The 20,966-nt window shown below is 48.6% G+C and overlaps 6 protein-coding genes across 6 annotated transcripts; 3 read left to right on the top strand and 3 right to left on the bottom strand.

Moving 5' to 3' along the window:
• SMAC4_13792 (uncharacterized protein) lies at positions 1–696 on the bottom strand (the record flags this gene model as incomplete). The annotated part of the gene is made up of 1 exon (XM_066091619.1): positions 1–696. One exon carries the CDS (start codon positions 694–696, stop codon positions 1–3), a length of 696 nt encoding a protein of 231 aa, XP_065947135.1.
• Positions 697–1,398: 702 nt separating this feature from the next.
• On the bottom strand, positions 1,399–1,677 carry SMAC4_13791 (uncharacterized protein; the record flags this gene model as incomplete). The annotated part of the gene is made up of 1 exon (XM_066091618.1): positions 1,399–1,677. The coding sequence occupies one exon, from the start codon at positions 1,675–1,677 to the stop codon at positions 1,399–1,401; it is 279 nt and encodes a 92-aa protein (XP_065947134.1).
• A 6,143-nt stretch (positions 1,678–7,820) lies between these two features.
• On the bottom strand, positions 7,821–8,730 carry SMAC4_09684 (uncharacterized protein; the record flags this gene model as incomplete). Its single annotated transcript, XM_003342936.1, has 2 exons — positions 7,821–8,460; positions 8,651–8,730. 2 exons carry the CDS (start codon positions 8,728–8,730, stop codon positions 7,821–7,823), a joined length of 720 nt encoding a protein of 239 aa, XP_003342984.1.
• Positions 8,731–14,774: 6,044 nt separating this feature from the next.
• SMAC4_13790 (uncharacterized protein) lies at positions 14,775–15,188 on the top strand (the record flags this gene model as incomplete). Its single annotated transcript, XM_066091617.1, has 1 exon — positions 14,775–15,188. One exon carries the CDS (start codon positions 14,775–14,777, stop codon positions 15,186–15,188), a length of 414 nt encoding a protein of 137 aa, XP_065947133.1.
• A 566-nt stretch (positions 15,189–15,754) lies between these two features.
• On the top strand, positions 15,755–16,450 carry SMAC4_13789 (uncharacterized protein; the record flags this gene model as incomplete). The annotated part of the gene is made up of 1 exon (XM_066091616.1): positions 15,755–16,450. One exon carries the CDS (start codon positions 15,755–15,757, stop codon positions 16,448–16,450), a length of 696 nt encoding a protein of 231 aa, XP_065947132.1.
• Positions 16,451–19,828: 3,378 nt separating this feature from the next.
• SMAC4_13788 (uncharacterized protein) lies at positions 19,829–20,715 on the top strand (the record flags this gene model as incomplete). Its single annotated transcript, XM_003346627.2, has 2 exons — positions 19,829–19,873; positions 19,978–20,715. 2 exons carry the CDS (start codon positions 19,829–19,831, stop codon positions 20,713–20,715), a joined length of 783 nt encoding a protein of 260 aa, XP_003346675.2.
• Between the last annotated feature and the right edge of the window lie 251 nt (positions 20,716–20,966).

Genomic DNA, 20,966 nt, shown 5'->3' with positions numbered 1-20,966 from the left:
TCATGGCTTAATTTCGTCCTTGGGGTAACCAGGAATGGCTCTGCAGAGTAGCTCATGTGGGCTTTTGCCTTCTGGATTTGCCTTTGAGGGCATCAGATTCATTACGGTAACAACGCTTTGAACAACAAAGGACCAGAGATGGGGTGGAATGTTGGGGTCGATTGTGAGGGCTCTGGAGCGCTCCATGATGATTGCTCTAGCTCTTTCTGATTTACCGTTCATCCATGGGGTGTGAGCAGTCGTCTTGTAGATCTGAACGCCCTCCTCGTTGGCCCATTTGTGTAGTTGACTGCTCTGAAACTCCTTGGTTGGAAGTCCCCATTCTGGTCCGCCGTCGAGTCCAACGACTTTGACTTTAAGACCTGTCTGGAGCTCAATCCATTTCTTGAACTGCTTCAGTTTAGTAGATGCCTCGCCCTTGGTTGTACAGAAGTCAACCCAGTGATGACCAGAGGCTTCACAAATGAAGTGGACACAGTATCGTTGTCCCAGATGGTTCGGGTGGTTGTGCTGAATGACGTCTCCACGGATAAACTGCACTGGAGTGATGGTTGTAACAGTATGCGCATGCTTGGGTATAGTATCAGTAGCCTTTGCGCGCATACAACCATCACAAAAGTGACCATGGGTATTGCTGAGGGTAATGCCAGCCTCTTGGCACGCCTTCATGACCTGCTCTCTTCCTGCGTGCATCATCCTCTTGTGCATAGTTGAATAGTTGATAGAAGCGAGCATGACGTCCTTAGTCTCGATTCTAGACTGGTTGAAGTTGAACGGCTGAATTACTGGAAGCACTACCAGCCCGTTGATGTAATCACATCGAATAGTGCACTTCTGGTTCTGGAGATGAATCTGGTTGGTCTTCATGTCCCAGATCAAGCCGCTTTCAAGCAGTGCCTTGGTTGATAGTAAGTTGGCTGGCGTCGAAGGAGAGTAGATGACGTCTTTGATACGGACTCGAACGTTGACTTTCTTGTTGGTTGGCATTGTTAACTCGACTGTGCCAATATGGTATGATAGGGTAACCGTGCCATCACCAATGGTGTGCTTGGCTGGTTCTGGTAAAGGTTGAAGGTCTGTAAACCATCTAACATGGTTGAAGATATTGGAGCCACAACCAGAGTCGTAGACTACCAAGTCTTTCATGGGGTTTGTTGCCTCAGGAGCCTGTTGGACTTCAGCGATATTACACGTTGAATGCTGTAATTGATACTTTGCAGTTGAGTTACTGGAATCAACGTGATTAGATCTCGCTATGGGCTCTAATGAAAATCCTTCTTGAAGTGAGCAAAGGTATGGCCTCCAAAGCCAAAGTTGCCAAAGAGCAGGGCAGAGCCGGTGGTTCCAGAGGTGGCCAAGCTAGTGTTGGTCGCTCCAATTGCCGCGGTAGTGACCGTGTTAGTAGAGTTGGCCTTTTTTCTCGATAGCTTCCTTCTTCTTGCTCCAGTTGGCGGGAGCCTTGTCGGGATCACACCACCAACAATCAGCTGTACGAGGGTTGCGATGATAACCGCAAGGGAAGTGCTTGAAGTCGTTACGCATGGACTGGCCGCAGTCCGAGCAGGTAACCTGCTTGTGGATCTTACGGTCCTTGTCGTTCTTGTTGTTTGAATCCTTCTTATCGTTAGTGCCGGCAGTGGAGGTTGTCTTCTTGACTTGGACGGTAAGGTTAGTCATGCGAGCCTCTGTGTTGCCAAGGGTTGACAAATGAGAGAGGAGTTGAAGGGTAGTGAGCTTGTCTTTGGCCATCTCTGCTGCCCAGAACTTGGCATCGACAGTGTACTGGCGTTTGACCATGTTGTAGAGATTGAGGACTTCAACCTTCTCGTTGATTTTCAGACCACACTCAGCGACGCGCTTGCGCAGAAGATCATAGCGAACAAGGAAAGAGGCCATGGAATCGAAGTTGGCACGACGAAGGGAGGTGTACTCTTCGAGGATATCCGCGCGAGCCTCGTTGGTAACCTTGCCAACGGTCTTGCGAATAAGATCGTAGAGATACTTGGGGTCAGTGCTGTCTTGGTCCCAGCCGTTGATACTGAGGGTAGTCGTAGCCTTGTCATCCTTGAGGGTGGCTTGAATGATCTTCATAGCCTTGGCTCTGTCGGTACGCCAGATCTTGTGCTCATCGGGTTCCTTGACCTTGTCTGGCTCAGCGACGTCCTTGGTGACATATTCGAGAAGGTCGGCGCATGCGAGCTCACAACGCAAGGCGCGGTTCCAGTTGGCAACGTTGGACTCGACCTTGAGGGGGATGAGGGAAGATATCTCGCCCATCGTGTAGTCGTTGTTAGTCATTAACAGAAGGAAAGGTAGAGGGGTGTTGGTGTTGGCTGGTGTACTTGACGGGCCGTGAATGGTTCTCAGGAAGTCGGTCGTCTTGGTTGACTTGACGACGCTGACTAGACGTGGGGGGGGGTTCGATCGCAGTCGTGTAGCGGTTGCTAAGATTACTTGAATGAGGTCGGTCGCTTGCGACGTTACTGGAGGGGTACTGTCGGTCGCGATGCAACGTCGAGGGCAATATTGGGGGTTTCTATCGGTTGCTGGCGACGTTGAGAAGGAGAGGGTATTGCTGGCCGCTGGCGCAATTAAGTGTTGACAATTGTTGCGTCGAGAGGGCTCATAACCTGTAAATAGGGTGAACGACCACGAACGAATCCAATGATGATGATGTATTGTTGTGTTCAGACTGTGCAAGTCTGGAGGTCTAAAACTATGGCAAGGAAGGTCCCTATGCAGTGGGGTTATGGCCAGCCGCACGTGACACGGGACGCCTCCAACACAATATATATATATATATATATATTTATAGTAAATAATTTCCTTCTATTAAATACATTATTTGATAGAACTTGTCACGGCGCTAGCGGACCACTACATCACTAGGCTATGTGGCAAAAGGATACAAGTAACCGAAGCTGGAAATTCGGTCGCTCAAGTGGTCTTATATAGTTGTGATGGCAGTTGAGAGGCACAACTGCAAGGCTGCCATCATAGAACTTATTATAACGGGGACAGTACAGTTAATACGGGCGCTAATCCCATAATTGAATTATAGTTCTACAAAGAAGGAAAGGTTTATCCAAAAAGCGGTTCTACCGCAGGAGTAAGGGTTCAATGTAGGCGGCACCGGCGGGACAGCCACGGCGCCACATATCAGCACTGGTTGAAAACCAGAGCTACAGTTCCCGGGCGACAGCCCCATGACATTTGCAGGCAAATATTCCTCAAGAGGCTTAGTTGCGCTGTACCTGACTTGGCGCTAAGAGCTTTCGTTGTTACTAGGTTCCGTAATACCCTTTACAATAGGAACCTTTAATCAGTACTAAGGTAAGTAGTAGGGTACTAAGTATAAGGGCGGTAGTAAGTATAGCTAGCCGGCGCTATTATATTACCCCTCGCTTCCATGAAAAATTCATCCGCGAATTTCATCATAATATATACAACTGTTCTCCTACTTTTCTAAAACCCTCCTTAGTTATTATATTCCTTTGGATTTTGATAACTCGTTATCCTTGTATTCTTCGAAACTCTCATTAAACAAATTAATTAGTTATTTAAATAGGCTTGGGACGTCCGAATAAGCCTCGTAAAATCTTTAAAGCTTTTACAGCGCGTATTTTTGTTTTGAAATTGAATAATATTCCGGGTTTAACTCCTAGCCTTTTGAATTCCTATAATAATGGAATTTCCCGTATATCATTTTTAAAGTTGCTAATTCTATGGATTTTTTATTCATGGTTTTTATTTTCGTCAATGTTAATTAGTCCCGGGTATTCACCGGCCGATTCATACAATGGATTGTTATCATGCTGTTTTAGGCAGTCCGTATAAGATTGTGACGAACGGCAGTCTGGTCTGCCTAAATGAGATAGCTGAAGGTAGTAACTATCAGAGTCGTCCGGTGAAGCCAAAGGGTTCACAACAAGTATGCTCGTAATACTGGTCTCGGTGATAATGATCTATTGACTACTGTCGAACTATCTGACAATCTGAGTTCTCCCGTAGTCCCGTTATACCTGCTCGCCCTCTGCGAGATATCTGTTTCCGGATGTCCACGTAGACGTGAACCCCATAGCGTGTGGTTTACAAGCTGGCTCGACTCCCCAGAGCCCTTGCCTGCCCAGAGCTCTTTTCCTGCCTCTGGTTACACTGCCTAGCTTACGCGTGGCTGTTGTGTACCGGTGGCTTGGTTGGCCCGTGCCCGTCATTATCAGCTCGTAACAAAGATGTATCGGAGCTTTTTTTATTTCAAAATAGCTCAAAAGAATGAAAATATTTCATTATCTCGATAATTTTATAGTAATTGCAAATAGTAACAAAAACCACCTTATTTATCAAGCGAAAAAAAAGTAAATTAACCCCGGTTAATAAAGATAATTCGTTTCCAAAGATCGAAATTGGAATTATATGGTTTTTTATTCGAATACTGGGCTAACACTTCTTTATAACTTTGTAATTTAGGCGCAAATGGTTTCCGTAAAACCATAAAGTATACTACTAACATTAGGTTTCAATTAATTATGATATATTTAATTTTAAAATCCCCTAATCAAATATATCATTTTCAGTCGAAAGGTATTCGTATTTGGTAGCTAAATAGTTTTATATAGAAATAAGTTATTACTATCCCAAATAGGTTATCTTAAACGCCATTAAAAGTGGAAATTACTTCAAATTAATTATTTCAATAGGAGGAAACGAAAGAATAAAATCGGTAGTTGAAGGAAGCGTTTGTAACCATATTTTATTTAATTGTTTAATTATAGTTAGTGGTATTGAGGTTCTATTTTATTCTTATAAGCTTCAATATCCTACATTGTCTTATTACGCTAAACTATTTACATAGTCTACCCAGTGGCTATGCGGTGCTGCTTCCGTTCTTAGTCGGTGGGAAAAACCGTACCGTAGCCGGATGAAAACCCTCCGCTTCTCTATTGCAACGACGCCGTGTCGACGCCGTGCCTTCGATGTTTATCTTCTTCTCGGTATGACCTCACCGTCATTCCCGAGGCCCGATCTTTGATTCCGCTGCGTGGTTCCCCGACCGTACTCCCGCTCTCCAGAATCAAAGATCAATCTGAATTCCCTAGTAGCTCTTCTGCTTCCTTCGCTTGTTCGATCTTCACTGCCAGCCTGTACTCCTGCAGTCGTCCCTGTTGTAAAGCCCAGCGAAGGATTCGTTCCGCCCCCGCCACTGTCTTGAGTTCGTCGTGGAGTTGTTCAATGTTTGTCGGCCACGTTGGGTCTCCCCGTAACCATGTGCTTTCCGTTTCTCTACATTCCAAGACAATATGTTCGAACGTCTCCTTCGCTAACCCGCACCGGCAGTACGGTGTTGTCACCTCCGACACTCTTCTCCCGAAGAGGAACGCCCGTAAGCCTATCTTGCCCGTTCTGATTTGCACCAGGAGTGAGCTCATAGCCTTCGAGAGGTAGTGCGGAGATGACTTCTCATCCGTACTGGGCCGTGTGTGGTACTGCAGCGTGGTTCCATCGAACCGCGCACGCGCCTCTGCGGCACTCAGCTTCTTCCTTTTGCTCATCGCCTCGGCTACCCTAACGTGCCACCTCGCTATCCACTCTCTCCGAGTTGGCACCCCGCGAGAAAGGACACTTTTTCGTATGCCCACTAGTCACCTACCGCAACCTGAACGCGGCAGAAGACACGCCGAAGGCCTTCGGCACAAGCTACGCAACATTTCTCACAAGGATTCAAGCCCTCAAGGACGAGGAATACACACACGTCCAGGTATTAGGAGGAGGAGGAGGCTACCAGGGGATAAGGGTGGCGAGAGCGGAAACCCCCGACCCGGAAGACGAGCCACTGCCATTCGCAGAGGTGCTTGGTCTCCCGGGATCAGGAGGCCTGGAATAAAAGTGGAGACACACAGAAAGGATTAGGGTTTTTCCAGCCCACGGCCACGCTAGCGCCTGACCTAAGAGGCTTTTTTCCCGCACTTATGTACCTATGCCCAGCCGCCGTCGCGGGCACGACTTACTATCTAGTATTGGTAGAACGTAGTCGAAAAGTTCATTTATTCATTCATTCATTCATTCATACCCACTGGGTAGAAGAAGAAGAAGAAGAATGAATTTTTCGACCTAGTTCTACCAATCTATGATAATGGGTCGTGCCCGCGGCGGCGGCTGGGCATAGGTACATCGGTCGGGAAAAACCCTCGGGCACCTTCCCGGGGGTGGAAAACCCTGTTGTTTCTAACTACTGCGTCCGGTTCCCCTCACTCCCCTCCTTCCTCCTCCTCCTCCATCTCCGTGTCCTCCTCCAGCCTTCCCACCTTTCGTCCGTCGTAGTTGATTCCTTCCAGTTCGGCCAGTGCGTGTCCCGGCATTTCGAAGGGTAGTGGTTCATCGTCTGGGTCCGGGGTCTCCGGCCTGATCGTTCTGATGCCGTAGATACTGCCGTCCGCCCTAGCGCGGGCGCCGGTGTATCCATCGGCCTTGAGATTGTGTATCCTGTTTAGGTAAGTGGCGTAGTTTGAGCCGAAGGCACTGGGGGTGTCTTTCGTCGCCAGTGGGTTCTTGTAGGCCACGAGTGGGCATAGTGCGAAGTGTCCTTTCTCGAGGGGTTCTCCGCAGAAGCAGTTCTTGTATGCTTCGGGGGGGTGGTTGAAACGGTCATGGTACGAGTGGAAGTCGTAGTGTCCGGTCTTCTCTCCTATCCACCTCGCGAGGTATGACCGCGGGAGGTCGAGGTAGGGGTTGTCGTGGTGCCAGGGGGTGTCCTGGAGGTATGGCGGTCTGTGGGTCTGCCAGTACAGGTCGGGGTCTGCTTCCGGTGGAAGTGTCTGTATGTGGGGGCTTTTGGGCGGGGCCTCCGCCCCCGGCACTGGGTAGAGTATGTAAATAGTTTAGCTTGATAAGACAATGTGTATATAATGCCAAAATCAGCCTTTCTAAATCGACTTACTTATTAACTCCAATATAATTACGTAACGCCCCCTCAGGGCCTCTCTATTAACAACGCGCTTAATAGTATAGCAATTATATCCTTAAGCAAAGGTTTCGCCTCCCCTAGTAAAATTATTATTACAAGTTAACCAATATCCTTTCAAAGACTTTTTAATACAATAGTCTCATAGCTATTTCTTTATTTAGTTCTGAACTTCCAGCATATACTTACGGCGTAACAGGGGACACTGGGAGGCAGGCGTAGCGGCTAGGTCTTGGACTCGTGGGCACAAGAAGTGTGTTGATTGTGTTAAGCTCAGGAGACAAGAAAGGAAAAGAAATGTGGAGGGCTAAATACAATGGTGGTGTGAGCTCATGGACCCACATAACAAGGGCCAGCGAATGGCAGAGGTGGGACAGGCCCCACCACAACACGCCCCCGTGGCCCGAAACAGCTCTTAGGGGTCCATCATCATGTAAACAAACAGACTCCCATGGTGTTGGGATCAACCCATGGTTATAACCTTCTTTCGAGCCTTCATCCATGGAATCTCCTTCTCCTCCAATCCCAGCAATCCTACGAATCTTGCGTGCTTGTCCGCTTTCAGTGGTTTTGTCAGTCCATCCGCAATCATATCCTCGCCCTTGATATGTAAAATGTCGAACTCTTTTGCTTCCACCTGTTCCATGATCCATTTGAACCGTACATCTATACATCGGTTACGACCAGCATTGTTTCGATTCAACACCCGGTCCCTGGCGTTCTTGCTGTCCGTGTAAAGGATTTTCAAAGGCGGTTGGCCGTATCCCAGTTCCTCCATCACATGTGCAATCCACTGAAGTGACTTGGCTGTTGGAACAAGGTTGGTAAACTCTGCCTCCGTCGTGCTCGTCGTGACAAATGCCTACTTCTTTGACTTCCAGTAGACTGGGCCGCCGGCAATGAATACGATATGCCCGCCAGTGCTGTGACGAGTCATGGGGTCATCAGCATAGGAAGCATCCCCGAATGCCTTCATGTCCATGTTTGGTGGTGACAGCTTTCCTCCCAGTACGATTCCCACATCGGTATTTTTGATCAAGTACCGAAACGGGTGCTTCATCACTGTCAGCAAATCCGCTGTCGGCTTCACATTGGCCTCGCATAACTTATTGATGGTAAACGTAATATCGGGACGGGTATCCATCGAAAGATAGCTCAAGCTGCCCGTCTTCTTGATGTAGGACTTCTGTTGGTCTGGCAGCTCATCACCCGTCTTGTGGTCGCCAACCTTGACGTCTTGAGGCCATGGGGTGTTGACTCCATACAAATCGTCATATTCGAACTTCGTAATCAACGCTCTGGTGTATCTGGCTTGAGAGACAAAGACAGTTCGTTCTGGCCGATTTCTAACAACATCGAATCCCAGGAAGGTCTTCACTTCGCCCATATGCTTGAGTTTAAAGTGTTGAAGGAGCTGGTCCCTGATCTCGAAGATTGCCGTTATTGATGGTGCCGCAATCAGAAAGTCGTCCACATATAATACCAGAAGTGCTCCCTTTTCCCTATTGCTGAACAGGCAAGTATCCGAGCTCACTGGTTCAAAGCCCAATCCTCTCAAGGTCGGCAATAAGGTATTAAACCAATAAAGAGGACTGGCTGTCAATTCATACAGAGCTCTTTTTAGTAGGCAAACCAAGCGATTTACACCCCCTTGGTCCTTTTTCCAAACCAGTCGGTTGCTCCACGTAATACCGCTTTTCTGCAGGTATGGGGGCGTTTAATAACGCCGTATTGAAGTCAAACTGATGGCACTCGAGGTCCAGGACTGCCATGGTGCAAGGAAGATCTTTACGCTCGCTGCGTTTGCCACAACCGCGTAGACATCTTCAATATCCCATGAGCCTTGCTCAAAGTTGCCACAAGCCACCCATCGTGCCCTTGGGTCCATTGTCTTCAAGTCCAGGTTTTCTTTCTCACCATAAACCCATTTCCCAGGGAGTACTTCCATGCCTGGTTCAAAAGGAACCAGACCATAAACACCCCTCTCCTCCAATGCTGCCAACTGCTTCTCCATAGCCGGCTTCCAGTATATCTCGAAGTTTGGGCTCGAAAGAAGGTTATAACCATGGGTTGATCCCAACACCATGGGAGTCTGTTTGTTTACATGATGATGGACCCCTAAGAGCTGTTTCGGGCCACGGGGGCGTGTTGTGGTGGGGCCTGTCCCACCTCTGCCATTCGCTGGCCCTTGTTATGTGGGTCCATGAGCTCACACCACCATTGTATTTAGCCCTCCACATTTCTTTTCCTTTCTTGTCTCCTGAGCTTAACACAATCAACACACTTCTTGTGCCCACGAGTCCAAGACCTAGCCGCTACGCCTGCCTCCCAGTGTCCCCTGTTACGCCGTAAGTATATGCTGGAAGTTCAGAACTAAATAAAGAAATAGCTATGAGACTATTGTATTAAAAAGTCTTTGAAAGGATATTGGTTAACTTGTAATAATAATTTTACTAGGGGAGGCGAAACCTTTGCTTAAGGATATAATTGCTATACTATTAAGCGCGTTGTTAATAGAGAGGCCCTGAGGGGGCGTTACGTAATTATATTGGAGTTAATAAGTAAGTCGATTTAGAAAGGCTGATTTTGGCATTATATACACATTGTCTTATCAAGCTAAACTATTTACATACTCTACCCAGTGCCGGGGGCGGAGGCCCCGCCCAAAAGCCCCCACATACAGACACTTCCACCGGAAGCAGACCCCGACCTGTACTGGCAGACCCACAGACCGCCATACCTCCAGGACACCCCCTGGCACCACGACAACCCCTACCTCGACCTCCCGCGGTCATACCTCGCGAGGTGGATAGGAGAGAAGACCGGACACTACGACTTCCACTCGTACCATGACCGTTTCAACCACCCCCCCGAAGCATACAAGAACTGCTTCTGCGGAGAACCCCTCGAGAAAGGACACTTCGCACTATGCCCACTCGTGGCCTACAAGAACCCACTGGCGACGAAAGACACCCCCAGTGCCTTCGGCTCAAACTACGCCACTTACCTAAACAGGATACACAATCTCAAGGCCGATGGATACACCGGCGCCCGCGCTAGGGCGGACGGCAGTATCTACGGCATCAGAACGATCAGGCCGGAGACCCCGGACCCAGACGATGAACCACTACCCTTCGAAATGCCGGGACACGCACTGGCCGAACTGGAAGGAATCAACTACGACGGACGAAAGGTGGGAAGGCTGGAGGAGGACACGGAGATGGAGGAGGAGGAGGAAGGAGGGGAGTGAGGGGAACCGGACGCAGTAGTTAGAAACAACAGGGTTTTCCACCCCCGGGAAGGTGCCCGAGGGTTTTTCCCGACCGATGTACCTATGCCCAGCCGCCGCCGCGGGCACGACCCATTATCATAGATTGGTAGAACTAGGTCGAAAAATTCATTCTTCTTCTTCTTCTTCTACCCAGTGGGTATGAATGAATGAATGAATGAATAAATGAACTTTTCGACTACGTTCTACCAATACTAGATAGTAAGTCGTGCCCGCGACGGCGGCTGGGCATAGGTACATAAGTGCGGGAAAAAAGCCTCTTAGGTCAGGCGCTAGCGTGGCCGTGGGCTGGAAAAACCCTAATCCTTTCTGTGTGTCTCCACTTTTATTCCAGGCCTCCTGATCCCGGGAGACCAAGCACCTCTGCGAATGGCAGTGGCTCGTCTTCCGGGTCGGGGGTTTCCGCTCTCGCCACCCTTATCCCCTGGTAGCCTCCTCCTCCTCCTAATACCTGGACGTGTGTGTATTCCTCGTCCTTGAGGGCTTGAATCCTTGTGAGAAATGTTGCGTAGCTTGTGCCGAAGGCCTTCGGCGTGTCTTCTGCCGCGTTCAGGTTGCGGTAGGTGACTAGTGGGCATACGAAAAAGTGTCCTTTCTCGCGGGGTGCCAACTCGGAGAGAGTGGATAGCGAGGTGGCACGTTAGGGTAGCCGAGGCGATGAGCAAAAGGAAGAAGCTGAGTGCCGCAGAGGCGCGTGCGCGGTTCGATGGAACCACGCTGCAGTACCACACACGGCCCAGTACGGATGAGAAGTCATCTCCGCACTACCTCTCGAAGGCTATGAGCTCACTCCTGGTGCAAATCAGAACGGGCAAGATAGGCTTACGGGCGTTCCTCTTCGGGAGAAGAGTGTCGGAGGTGACAACACCGTACTGCCGGTGCGGGTTAGCGAAGGAGACGTTCGAACATATTGTCTTGGAATGTAGAGAAACGGAAAGCACATGGTTACGGGGAGACCCAACGTGGCCGACAAACATTGAACAACTCCACGACGAACTCAAGACAGTGGCGGGGGCGGAACGAATCCTTCGCTGGGCTTTACAACAGGGACGACTGCAGGAGTACAGGCTGGCAGTGAAGATCGAACAAGCGAAGGAAGCAGAAGAGCTACTAGGGAATTCAGATTGATCTTTGATTCTGGAGAGCGGGAGTACGGTCGGGGAACCACGCAGCGGAATCAAAGATCGGGCCTCGGGAATGACGGTGAGGTCATACCGAGAAGAAGATAAACATCGAAGGCACGGCGTCGACACGGCGTCGTTGCAATAGAGAAGCGGAGGGTTTTCATCCGGCTACGGTACGGTTTTTCCCACCGACTAAGAACGGAAGCAGCACCGCATAGCCACTGGGTAGACTATGTAAATAGTTTAGCGTAATAAGACAATGTAGGATATTGAAGCTTATAAGAATAAAATAGAACCTCAATACCACTAACTATAATTAAACAATTAAATAAAATATGGTTACAAACGCTTCCTTCAACTACCGATTTTATTCTTTCGTTTCCTCCTATTGAAATAATTAATTTGAAGTAATTTCCACTTTTAATGGCGTTTAAGATAACCTATTTGGGATAGTAATAACTTATTTCTATATAAAACTATTTAGCTACCAAATACGAATACCTTTCGACTGAAAATGATATATTTGATTAGGGGATTTTAAAATTAAATATATCATAATTAATTGAAACCTAATGTTAGTAGTATACTTTATGGTTTTACGGAAACCATTTGCGCCTAAATTACAAAGTTATAAAGAAGTGTTAGCCCAGTATTCGAATAAAAAACCATATAATTCCAATTTCGATCTTTGGAAACGAATTATCTTTATTAACCGGGGTTAATTTACTTTTTTTCGCTTGATAAATAAGGTGGTTTTTGTTACTATTTGCAATTACTATAAAATTATCGAGATAATGAAATATTTTCATTCTTTTGAGCTATTTTGAAATAAAAAAAGCTCCGATACATCTTTGTTACGAGCTGATAATGACGGGCACGGGCCAACCAAGCCACCGGTACACAACAGCCACGCGTAAGCTAGGCAGTGTAACCAGAGGCAGGAAAAGAGCTCTGGGCAGGCAAGGGCTCTGGGGAGTCGAGCCAGCTTGTAAACCACACGCTATGGGGTTCACGTCTACGTGGACATCCGGAAACAGATATCTCGCAGAGGGCGAGCAGGTATAACGGGACTACGGGAGAACTCAGATTGTCAGATAGTTCGACAGTAGTCAATAGATCATTATCACCGAGACCAGTATTACGAGCATACTTGTTGTGAACCCTTTGGCTTCACCGGACGACTCTGATAGTTACTACCTTCAGCTATCTCATTTAGGCAGACCAGACTGCCGTTCGTCACAATCTTATACGGACTGCCTAAAACAGCATGATAACAATCCATTGTATGAATCGGCCGGTGAATACCCGGGACTAATTAACATTGACGAAAATAAAAACCATGAATAAAAAATCCATAGAATTAGCAACTTTAAAAATGATATACGGGAAATTCCATTATTATAGGAATTCAAAAGGCTAGGAGTTAAACCCGGAATATTATTCAATTTCAAAACAAAAATACGCGCTGTAAAAGCTTTAAAGATTTTACGAGGCTTATTCGGACGTCCCAAGCCTATTTAAATAACTAATTAATTTGTTTAATGAGAGTTTCGAAGAATACAAGGATAACGAGTTATCAAAATCCAAAGGAATATAATAACTAAGGAGGGTTTTAGAAAAGTAGGAGAACAGTTGTATATATTATGATGAAATTCGCGGATGAATTTTTCATGGAAGCGAGGGGTAATATAATAGCGCCGGCTAGCTATACTTACTACCGCCCTTATACTTAGTACCCTACTACTTACCTTAGTACTGATTAAAGGTTCCTATTGTAAAGGGTATTACGGAACCTAGTAACAACGAAAGCTCTTAGCGCCAAGTCAGGTACAGCGCAACTAAGCCTCTTGAGGAATATTTGCCTGCAAATGTCATGGGGCTGTCGCCCGGGAACTGTAGCTCTGGTTTTCAACCAGTGCTGATATGTGGCGCCGTGGCTGTCCCGCCGGTGCCGCCTACATTGAACCCTTACTCCTGCGGTAGAACCGCTTTTTGGATAAACCTTTCCTTCTTTGTAGAACTATAATTCAATTATGGGATTAGCGCCCGTATTAACTGTACTGTCCCCGTTATAATAAGTTCTATGATGGCAGCCTTGCAGTTGTGCCTCTCAACTGCCATCACAACTATATAAGACCACTTGAGCGACCGAATTTCCAGCTTCGGTTACTTGTATCCTTTTGCCACATAGCCTAGTGATGTAGTGGTCCGCCAGCGCCGTGACAAGTTCTATCAAATAATGTATTTAATAGAAGGAAATTATTTACTATAAATATATATATATATATATATATTGTGTTGGAGGCGTCCCGTGTCACGTGCGGCTGGCCATAACCCCACTGCATAGGGACCTTCCTTGCCATAGTTTTAGACCTCCAGACTTGCACAGTCTGAACACAACAATACATCATCATCATTGGATTCGTTCGTGGTCGTTCACCCTATTTACAGGTTATGAGCCCTCTCGACGCAACAATTGTCAACACTTAATTGCGCCAGCGGCCAGCAATACCCTCTCCTTCTCAACGTCGCCAGCAACCGATAGAAACCCCCAATATTGCCCTCGACGTTGCATCGCGACCGACAGTACCCCTCCAGTAACGTCGCAAGCGACCGACCTCATTCAAGTAATCTTAGCAACCGCTACACGACTGCGATCGAACCCCCCCCACGTCTAGTCAGCGTCGTCAAGTCAACCAAGACGACCGACTTCCTGAGAACCATTCACGGCCCGTCAAGTACACCAGCCAACACCAACACCCCTCTACCTTTCCTTCTGTTAATGACTAACAACGACTACACGATGGGCGAGATATCTTCCCTCATCCCCCTCAAGGTCGAGTCCAACGTTGCCAACTGGAACCGCGCCTTGCGTTGTGAGCTCGCATGCGCCGACCTTCTCGAATATGTCACCAAGGACGTCGCTGAGCCAGACAAGGTCAAGGAACCCGATGAGCACAAGATCTGGCGTACCGACAGAGCCAAGGCTATGAAGATCATTCAAGCCACCCTCAAGGATGACAAGGCTACGACTACCCTCAGTATCAACGGCTGGGACCAAGACAGCACTGACCCCAAGTATCTCTACGATCTTATTCGCAAGACCGTTGGCAAGGTTACCAACGAGGCTCGCGCGGATATCCTCGAAGAGTACACCTCCCTTCGTCGTGCCAACTTCGATTCCATGGCCTCTTTCCTTGTTCGCTATGATCTTCTGCGCAAGCGCGTCGCTGAGTGTGGTCTGAAAATCAACGAGAAGGTTGAAGTCCTCAATCTCTACAACATGGTCAAACGCCAGTACACTGTCGATGCCAAGTTCTGGGCAGCAGAGATGGCCAAAGACAAGCTCACTACCCTTCAACTCCTCTCTCATTTGTCAACCCTTGGCAACACAGAGGCTCGCATGACTAACCTTACCGTCCAAGTCAAGAAGACAACCTCCACTGCCGGCACTAACGATAAGAAGGATTCAAACAACAAGAACGACAAGGACCGTAAGATCCACAAGCAGGTTACCTGCTCGGACTGCGGCCAGTCCATGCGTAACGACTTCAAGCACTTCCCTTGCGGTTATCATCGCAACCCTCGTACAGCTGATTGTTGGTGGTGTGATCCCGACAAGGCTCCCGCCAACTGGAGCAAGAAGAAGGAAGCTATCGAGAAAAAGGCCAACTCTACTAACACGGTCACTACCGCGGCAATTGGAGCGACCAACACTAGCTTGGCCACCTCTGGAACCACCGGCTCTGCCCTGCTCTTTGGCAACTTTGGCTTTGGAGGCCATACCTTTGCTCACTTCAAGAAGGATTTTCATTAGAGCCCATAGCGAGATCTAATCACGTTGATTCCAGTAACTCAACTGCAAAGTATCAATTACAGCATTCAACGTGTAATATCGCTGAAGTCCAACAGGCTCCTGAGGCAACAAACCCCATGAAAGACTTGGTAGTCTACGACTCTGGTTGTGGCTCCAATATCTTCAACCATGTTAGATGGTTTACAGACCTTCAACCTTTACCAGAACCAGCCAAGCACACCATTGGTGATGGCACGGTTACCCTATCATACCATATTGGCACAGTCGAGTTAACAATGCCAACCAACAAGAAAGTCAACGTTCGAGTCCGTATCAAAGACGTCATCTACTCTCCTTCGACGCCAGCCAACTTACTATCAACCAAGGCACTGCTTGAAAGCGGCTTGATCTGGGACATGAAGACCAACCAGATTCATCTCCAGAACCAGAAGTGCACTATTCGATGTGATTACATCAACGGGCTGGTAGTGCTTCCAGTAATTCAGCCGTTCAACTTCAACCAGTCTAGAATCGAGACTAAGGACGTCATGCTCGCTTCTATCAACTATTCAACTATGCACAAGAGGATGATGCACGCAGGAAGAGAGCAGGTCATGAAGGCGTGCCAAGAGGCTGGCATTACCCTCAGCAATACCCATGGTCACTTTTGTGATGGTTGTATGCGCGCAAAGGCTACTGATACTATACCCAAGCATGCGCATACTGTTACAACCATCACTCCAGTGCAGTTTATCCGTGGAGACGTCATTCAGCACAACCACCCGAACCATCTGGGACAACGATACTGTGTCCACTTCATTTGTGAAGCCTCTGGTCATCACTGGGTTGACTTCTGTACAACCAAGGGCGAGGCATCTACTAAACTGAAGCAGTTCAAGAAATGGATTGAGCTCCAGACAGGTCTTAAAGTCAAAGTCGTTGGACTCGACGGCGGACCAGAATGGGGACTTCCAACCAAGGAGTTTCAGAGCAGTCAACTACACAAATGGGCCAACGAGGAGGGCGTTCAGATCTACAAGACGACTGCTCACACCCCATGGATGAACGGTAAATCAGAAAGAGCTAGAGCAATCATCATGGAGCGCTCCAGAGCCCTCACAATCGACCCCAACATTCCACCCCATCTCTGGTCCTTTGTTGTTCAAAGCGTTGTTACCGTAATGAATCTGATGCCCTCAAAGGCAAATCCAGAAGGCAAAAGCCCACATGAGCTACTCTGCAGAGCCATTCCTGGTTACCCCAAGGACGAAATTAAGCCATGAATCAAGCACCTACGCACCTACTTCTGCACCGCGTACTATTACCTCAACACCCAGAGACCACGGCAAATGAACCAGCTAAGCCAGAGCAGGCACAAGGAAGCCAACCCTCTGAGGAACCCGCTCCGGCAGTATCTCCAGAGGTAAGCAAAGGCAGACCTCGCCGCTCAGTGGCCAAGCCACCCGGTTTCAAGTACGACGTTCAGCGAGCCATTGACAGTAACAACAACGTTGTTGATCCCACCCCGGAACTCCCCACCTTCTTCCATGGCATCGCGGAAGCGAGTCGTGTGACTCGCATCCCCGAATACTGCCTGACAGCCATGGAGGTGCTTTATGACCTTCCTTGCGCTAAAATAGACCGTACCATCCCCAAGAACTACAATCAAGCTGTCAAACTGGCCAACTACAGATCATACTGGTTGCCAGCGATGGAAAAGCAAGTCAAGGCCCTGGAGGATGCAGGAGTCTACTCTTTGGTGAAGCGAACCCCGGAAATGCACGTTTTGCCCGGTAAATGGGTTTATGATGAGAAGTACAATATCGACTGGAAGGAGTATTTGGCTCGAGCGAGATGGGTAGTCTGCGGCAACTTTGATAACAATAAATGGGATCTACAGGACATCTACGCCGCCGTCGCTAACTCGGTCAGTGTGAGACTTTTCCTTTGCATCATGGCCATCAACGATTTTGAGTGCGAACAATACGACTTCAACACCGCCTTCTTGAATGCCCTCGTTCCTGAGGATGGCAAGAAGTATTACGTTGAACAACCGACTGGTCTTGAAAAGAAGGATTGCCACACATGGGTATGCCAGTTGGTTCGAGCCCTATATGGACTAAAACGCAGCCCCCTCTTTTGGTTTGAGACCTTACTGCCAGTCCTGAAAGCACTAGGCTTCACACCCATAGGTGCAGATTTGTGCCTCCTGGTGAACAATACCCTGGGTGTGATTATGGTTCTTTACGTTGATGACTTCCTCTTGGCAGCAGCCAACCTCAAGATTAGCACCCACATCAAAGGAACCCTGGAAAAGAAGTTCAAACTCAAACATCTGGGCCCAGTTAGGACCTTTTTAGGCTTTGATATCGTCAGAAATCGAACTGAGCGTACCGTCTTTATCTCACAAGAACGATACACCAAGACAATGATTGACAAGTTCACGAAAGGCCTCGCCAAAGGACAAGACCTTCACCCGACAAAGACACCCTGGCCTCCGGACGTCAAAATCCACGGGGGTGGGGAAGTTTCTGGGTCAGCAGAAAGCCTACATCAAGAGCACAGGCTCGTTAAACTACTTATCCACTGGTACCCGACCGGACATCACGTTCACCGTCAGCAAACTGTGCGAGGGTAATGCGAAGCCAACCGATCGTCACCTTACCGTGATGAAGCACCTTTATCACTACCTGACTGGCCATTCAGATTTGGGTATTGTTCCGGGAGGACGCTTCTCACCGACTGCTGGCCGCCTCGATCTGCAATTCAGGGCATATGCAGATGCCTCTTTTGCAGACAACATTCCAGACAGAAAGAGTACAGCTGGGCACGTCGTGTTCCTTACCTGCGGTCCCATCCACTGGAAATCTAAGAAGCAGAGCCTTGTCACAACCGGTACGACAGAGGCAGAGTTCGTGAATCTGGTCCCTACAGCGAAGTCGCTGGAATGGATTGGAAGCATGTTGAAAGACCTGGGTCTTGGAGTCAACACCAACCAGATCCTTTACACAGACAGCGAGAATGCCAGGAATCGGGTGTTCAACGTAAACGTGCCGGCCCGTAACCGCTAGATCGATATACGATACAAGTGGTTAATTCAGCAGGCGGAAATGAAGGCAATCAACGTGATCCATTTGGCCGGGGAGGATATGCCAGCAGACGGATTGACGAAGGCATTGAAGGCGGATAAGCACGCAAAGTTCGTGAAGTTGATTGGCCTTGTCCAGCAGAAGGTTCCTTGGACTTGAACACAAGGGAACCACCATCATGTAAACAAACACCATGTAAATAGGATCTCGACTCTATTAGAGAGTCTTTCGGTCTACGGGGGTGTGTTGGAGGTGTCCCGTGTCACGTGCGGCCAACCATGGCTCCCTCTGGCCATGGCCACACCGCATAGGGACCTCCCTTGCCCTACTTTTAGACCTCCAGACTTTACACAGTCTGAACTCTACATAATAGATCATCATTGATTCGTTCGTGGTTGTTCACCCTGTTCACATTTAGGCTGCCCTGGTTTTCGTTTCTCCTCTTCCGCAAAAACAACAACAACCAAGCCCTTTTTCGTTGTCACCTTTTCCAGCCCTCCGACAGAAGCGGTGCAGTCTAAACGGCGACCACTGCCGTAATAGCCACGGTTGTTTCCAGAGGAATTCTCCCGACTACTATACTCAATGACACAATTACGGTCGCTGCCCCGCAGCTATGGTTATCTCAGCCGAGGTCAGTGTCGGTGTGATAAGCTCGGATTCGAAAGGCTCTACAAGACGTCGGTCGTGAAAGCATAGTATGAGTATTATACCCAGAAGGGATGTTGGAGCATTAAGCGAAGCATCTACAATATTCTCACGGAACAGGAGCGGACTGCTTCCCGTCCTGGCGGAGAACTAAGAAACGACGACTCGAGGAGAGACGGAAGGTGGAAGTGGCAAATATAAACAAAGAAGATGAGTACCTTGGCGGAGGACGGGGATAAGACAGGAAACTAGGAACATGAACATTCCAAAGGAACAAACCGTCCACTCCTCGGGACAGCCAAATAAGCATGGAACCTCAAGCCTAAGAGCCAGCCAATTACCAATGGACCTCCACTACCTCAACTCATTGCTATAGTCCATAAGACCCTGATCGCTGACCAGCGTTCCGGGGAAGAAAGTTTGGTTTGAAAGTCACATCTTTAACTAGGGGCCTTCCTTGGCGTCTTAGCTAACTTTCACCCAATTTTCATCTGTACCGTTGCTCTTCGCCCAACCCCATTTTCGAGCAGCGTTCCAGAGAGCAGCGTTTGACGTTGGAAAGTTAGAAAATTTGGCTGAGAAGGGTATAGCGACATTGCATTTTGGCATCTTGGCTAACTTTCATGACAACTTGGCGACAGGTACATTGCTTGATAGTTCTGAGAATTGCCCAAGACACTAGCTAAGACCCTAACACTGAGAAAGGCAAAGCGTTCATGGTAATTACCAGTCTCAAAGTTTCACTCCGCTTGCAATGCAACAACCTGGAACTTTCAACGTTCCGTAACACTGCTCAGGTGCACTCGATCAGGGCCTAACTCCATAATTGCTTAACCCGGAGGAAAGGGCAACCCAGTCTCTACCAACATCAAATCAGCCCTGAACGAACTAGAAACGGCAGCGTCAAAGACACTCAGGAAGACGATGCCGATCTGGCGCACAGCACCCAAACAGATTCCTTTCTGGCTGGCTGGCATGCCCCCGAACGAGATCATTGGAATGGAATGAATGAATGAATGAATGAATGAATGAATGAATGAGTGAATTTTACGACTACGTTCTACCAATACTAGATAATTGGAAGAGAGACGGCGAGGGCTGCCGCCAGGCTACACACACTCCCGGGCAACCACCCACTCACACAGAGACTGAGACAATCTCCACCAAGGGGATGGTCAAGACTGCACGCCCTCGCGGAGTCACAACCCCCACCAGAAGAACCCCCAGACGAAATGTGGCGCCCCAGATTGCCCGCTCTCCGCAACTGGCTCGCCCCCGGCACCGAAAAACAGACACACCGGCCCGGACAATGGACCCTGCCGCCCGAATCCGACCCAGAGCTATACTGGGCCAGCAACAAACCACACAGCCTTGCGGACCAACCATGGTACAAGGACAACAACCCATACCTCAGACTACCACGCAAATACCTAGCGAGGTGGGTAGGAGAACGAACGGGCCACTGGGACTTTCACTCCTATCACGAGCGTTTCAACCACCCCCCCGAGGCGTTCCGGTACTGCACATGCGGAGCACCCCGCAAGAAAGGACAATTTTTCGTATGGCCACTGGTCACCTACCGCAACCCGAACGCGGCAGAAGACACGCCGAAGGCCTTCGGCACAAGCTACGCAACATTTCTCACAAGGATTCAAGCCCTCAAGGACGAGGGATACACACACATCCAGGTATTACGAGGAGGAGGCTACCAGGGGATAAGGGTGGCGAGAGCGGAAACCCCCATCCCGGACGACGAGCCACTGCCATTCGCAGAGGCGCTTGGTCTCCCGGGGTCAGGAGGCCTGGAATAAAAGTAGAAACACACAGAAAGGATTAGGGTTTTTCCAGCCCACGGCCACGCTAGCGCCTGACCTAAGAGGCTTTTTCCCCGCACTAATGTACCTATGCCGAGCCGCTGTCGCGGGCACGACACATTATCTAGTATTGGTAGAACGTAGTCGTAAAATTCATTCACTCATTCATCCATAATTGCTTGGACACTCACTCACCTTAGGATGTTCATTACTTGGACCTACCTAGCTTTCTGCATCGCTGCACTGTT

Source organism: Sordaria macrospora, chromosome 5 (genome assembly GCF_033870435.1).
Source record: "Sordaria macrospora chromosome 5, complete sequence".
Classification (NCBI taxonomy): domain Eukaryota; kingdom Fungi; phylum Ascomycota; class Sordariomycetes; order Sordariales; family Sordariaceae; genus Sordaria; species Sordaria macrospora.
This window is presented reverse-complemented; position numbering and strand designations above follow the sequence as displayed.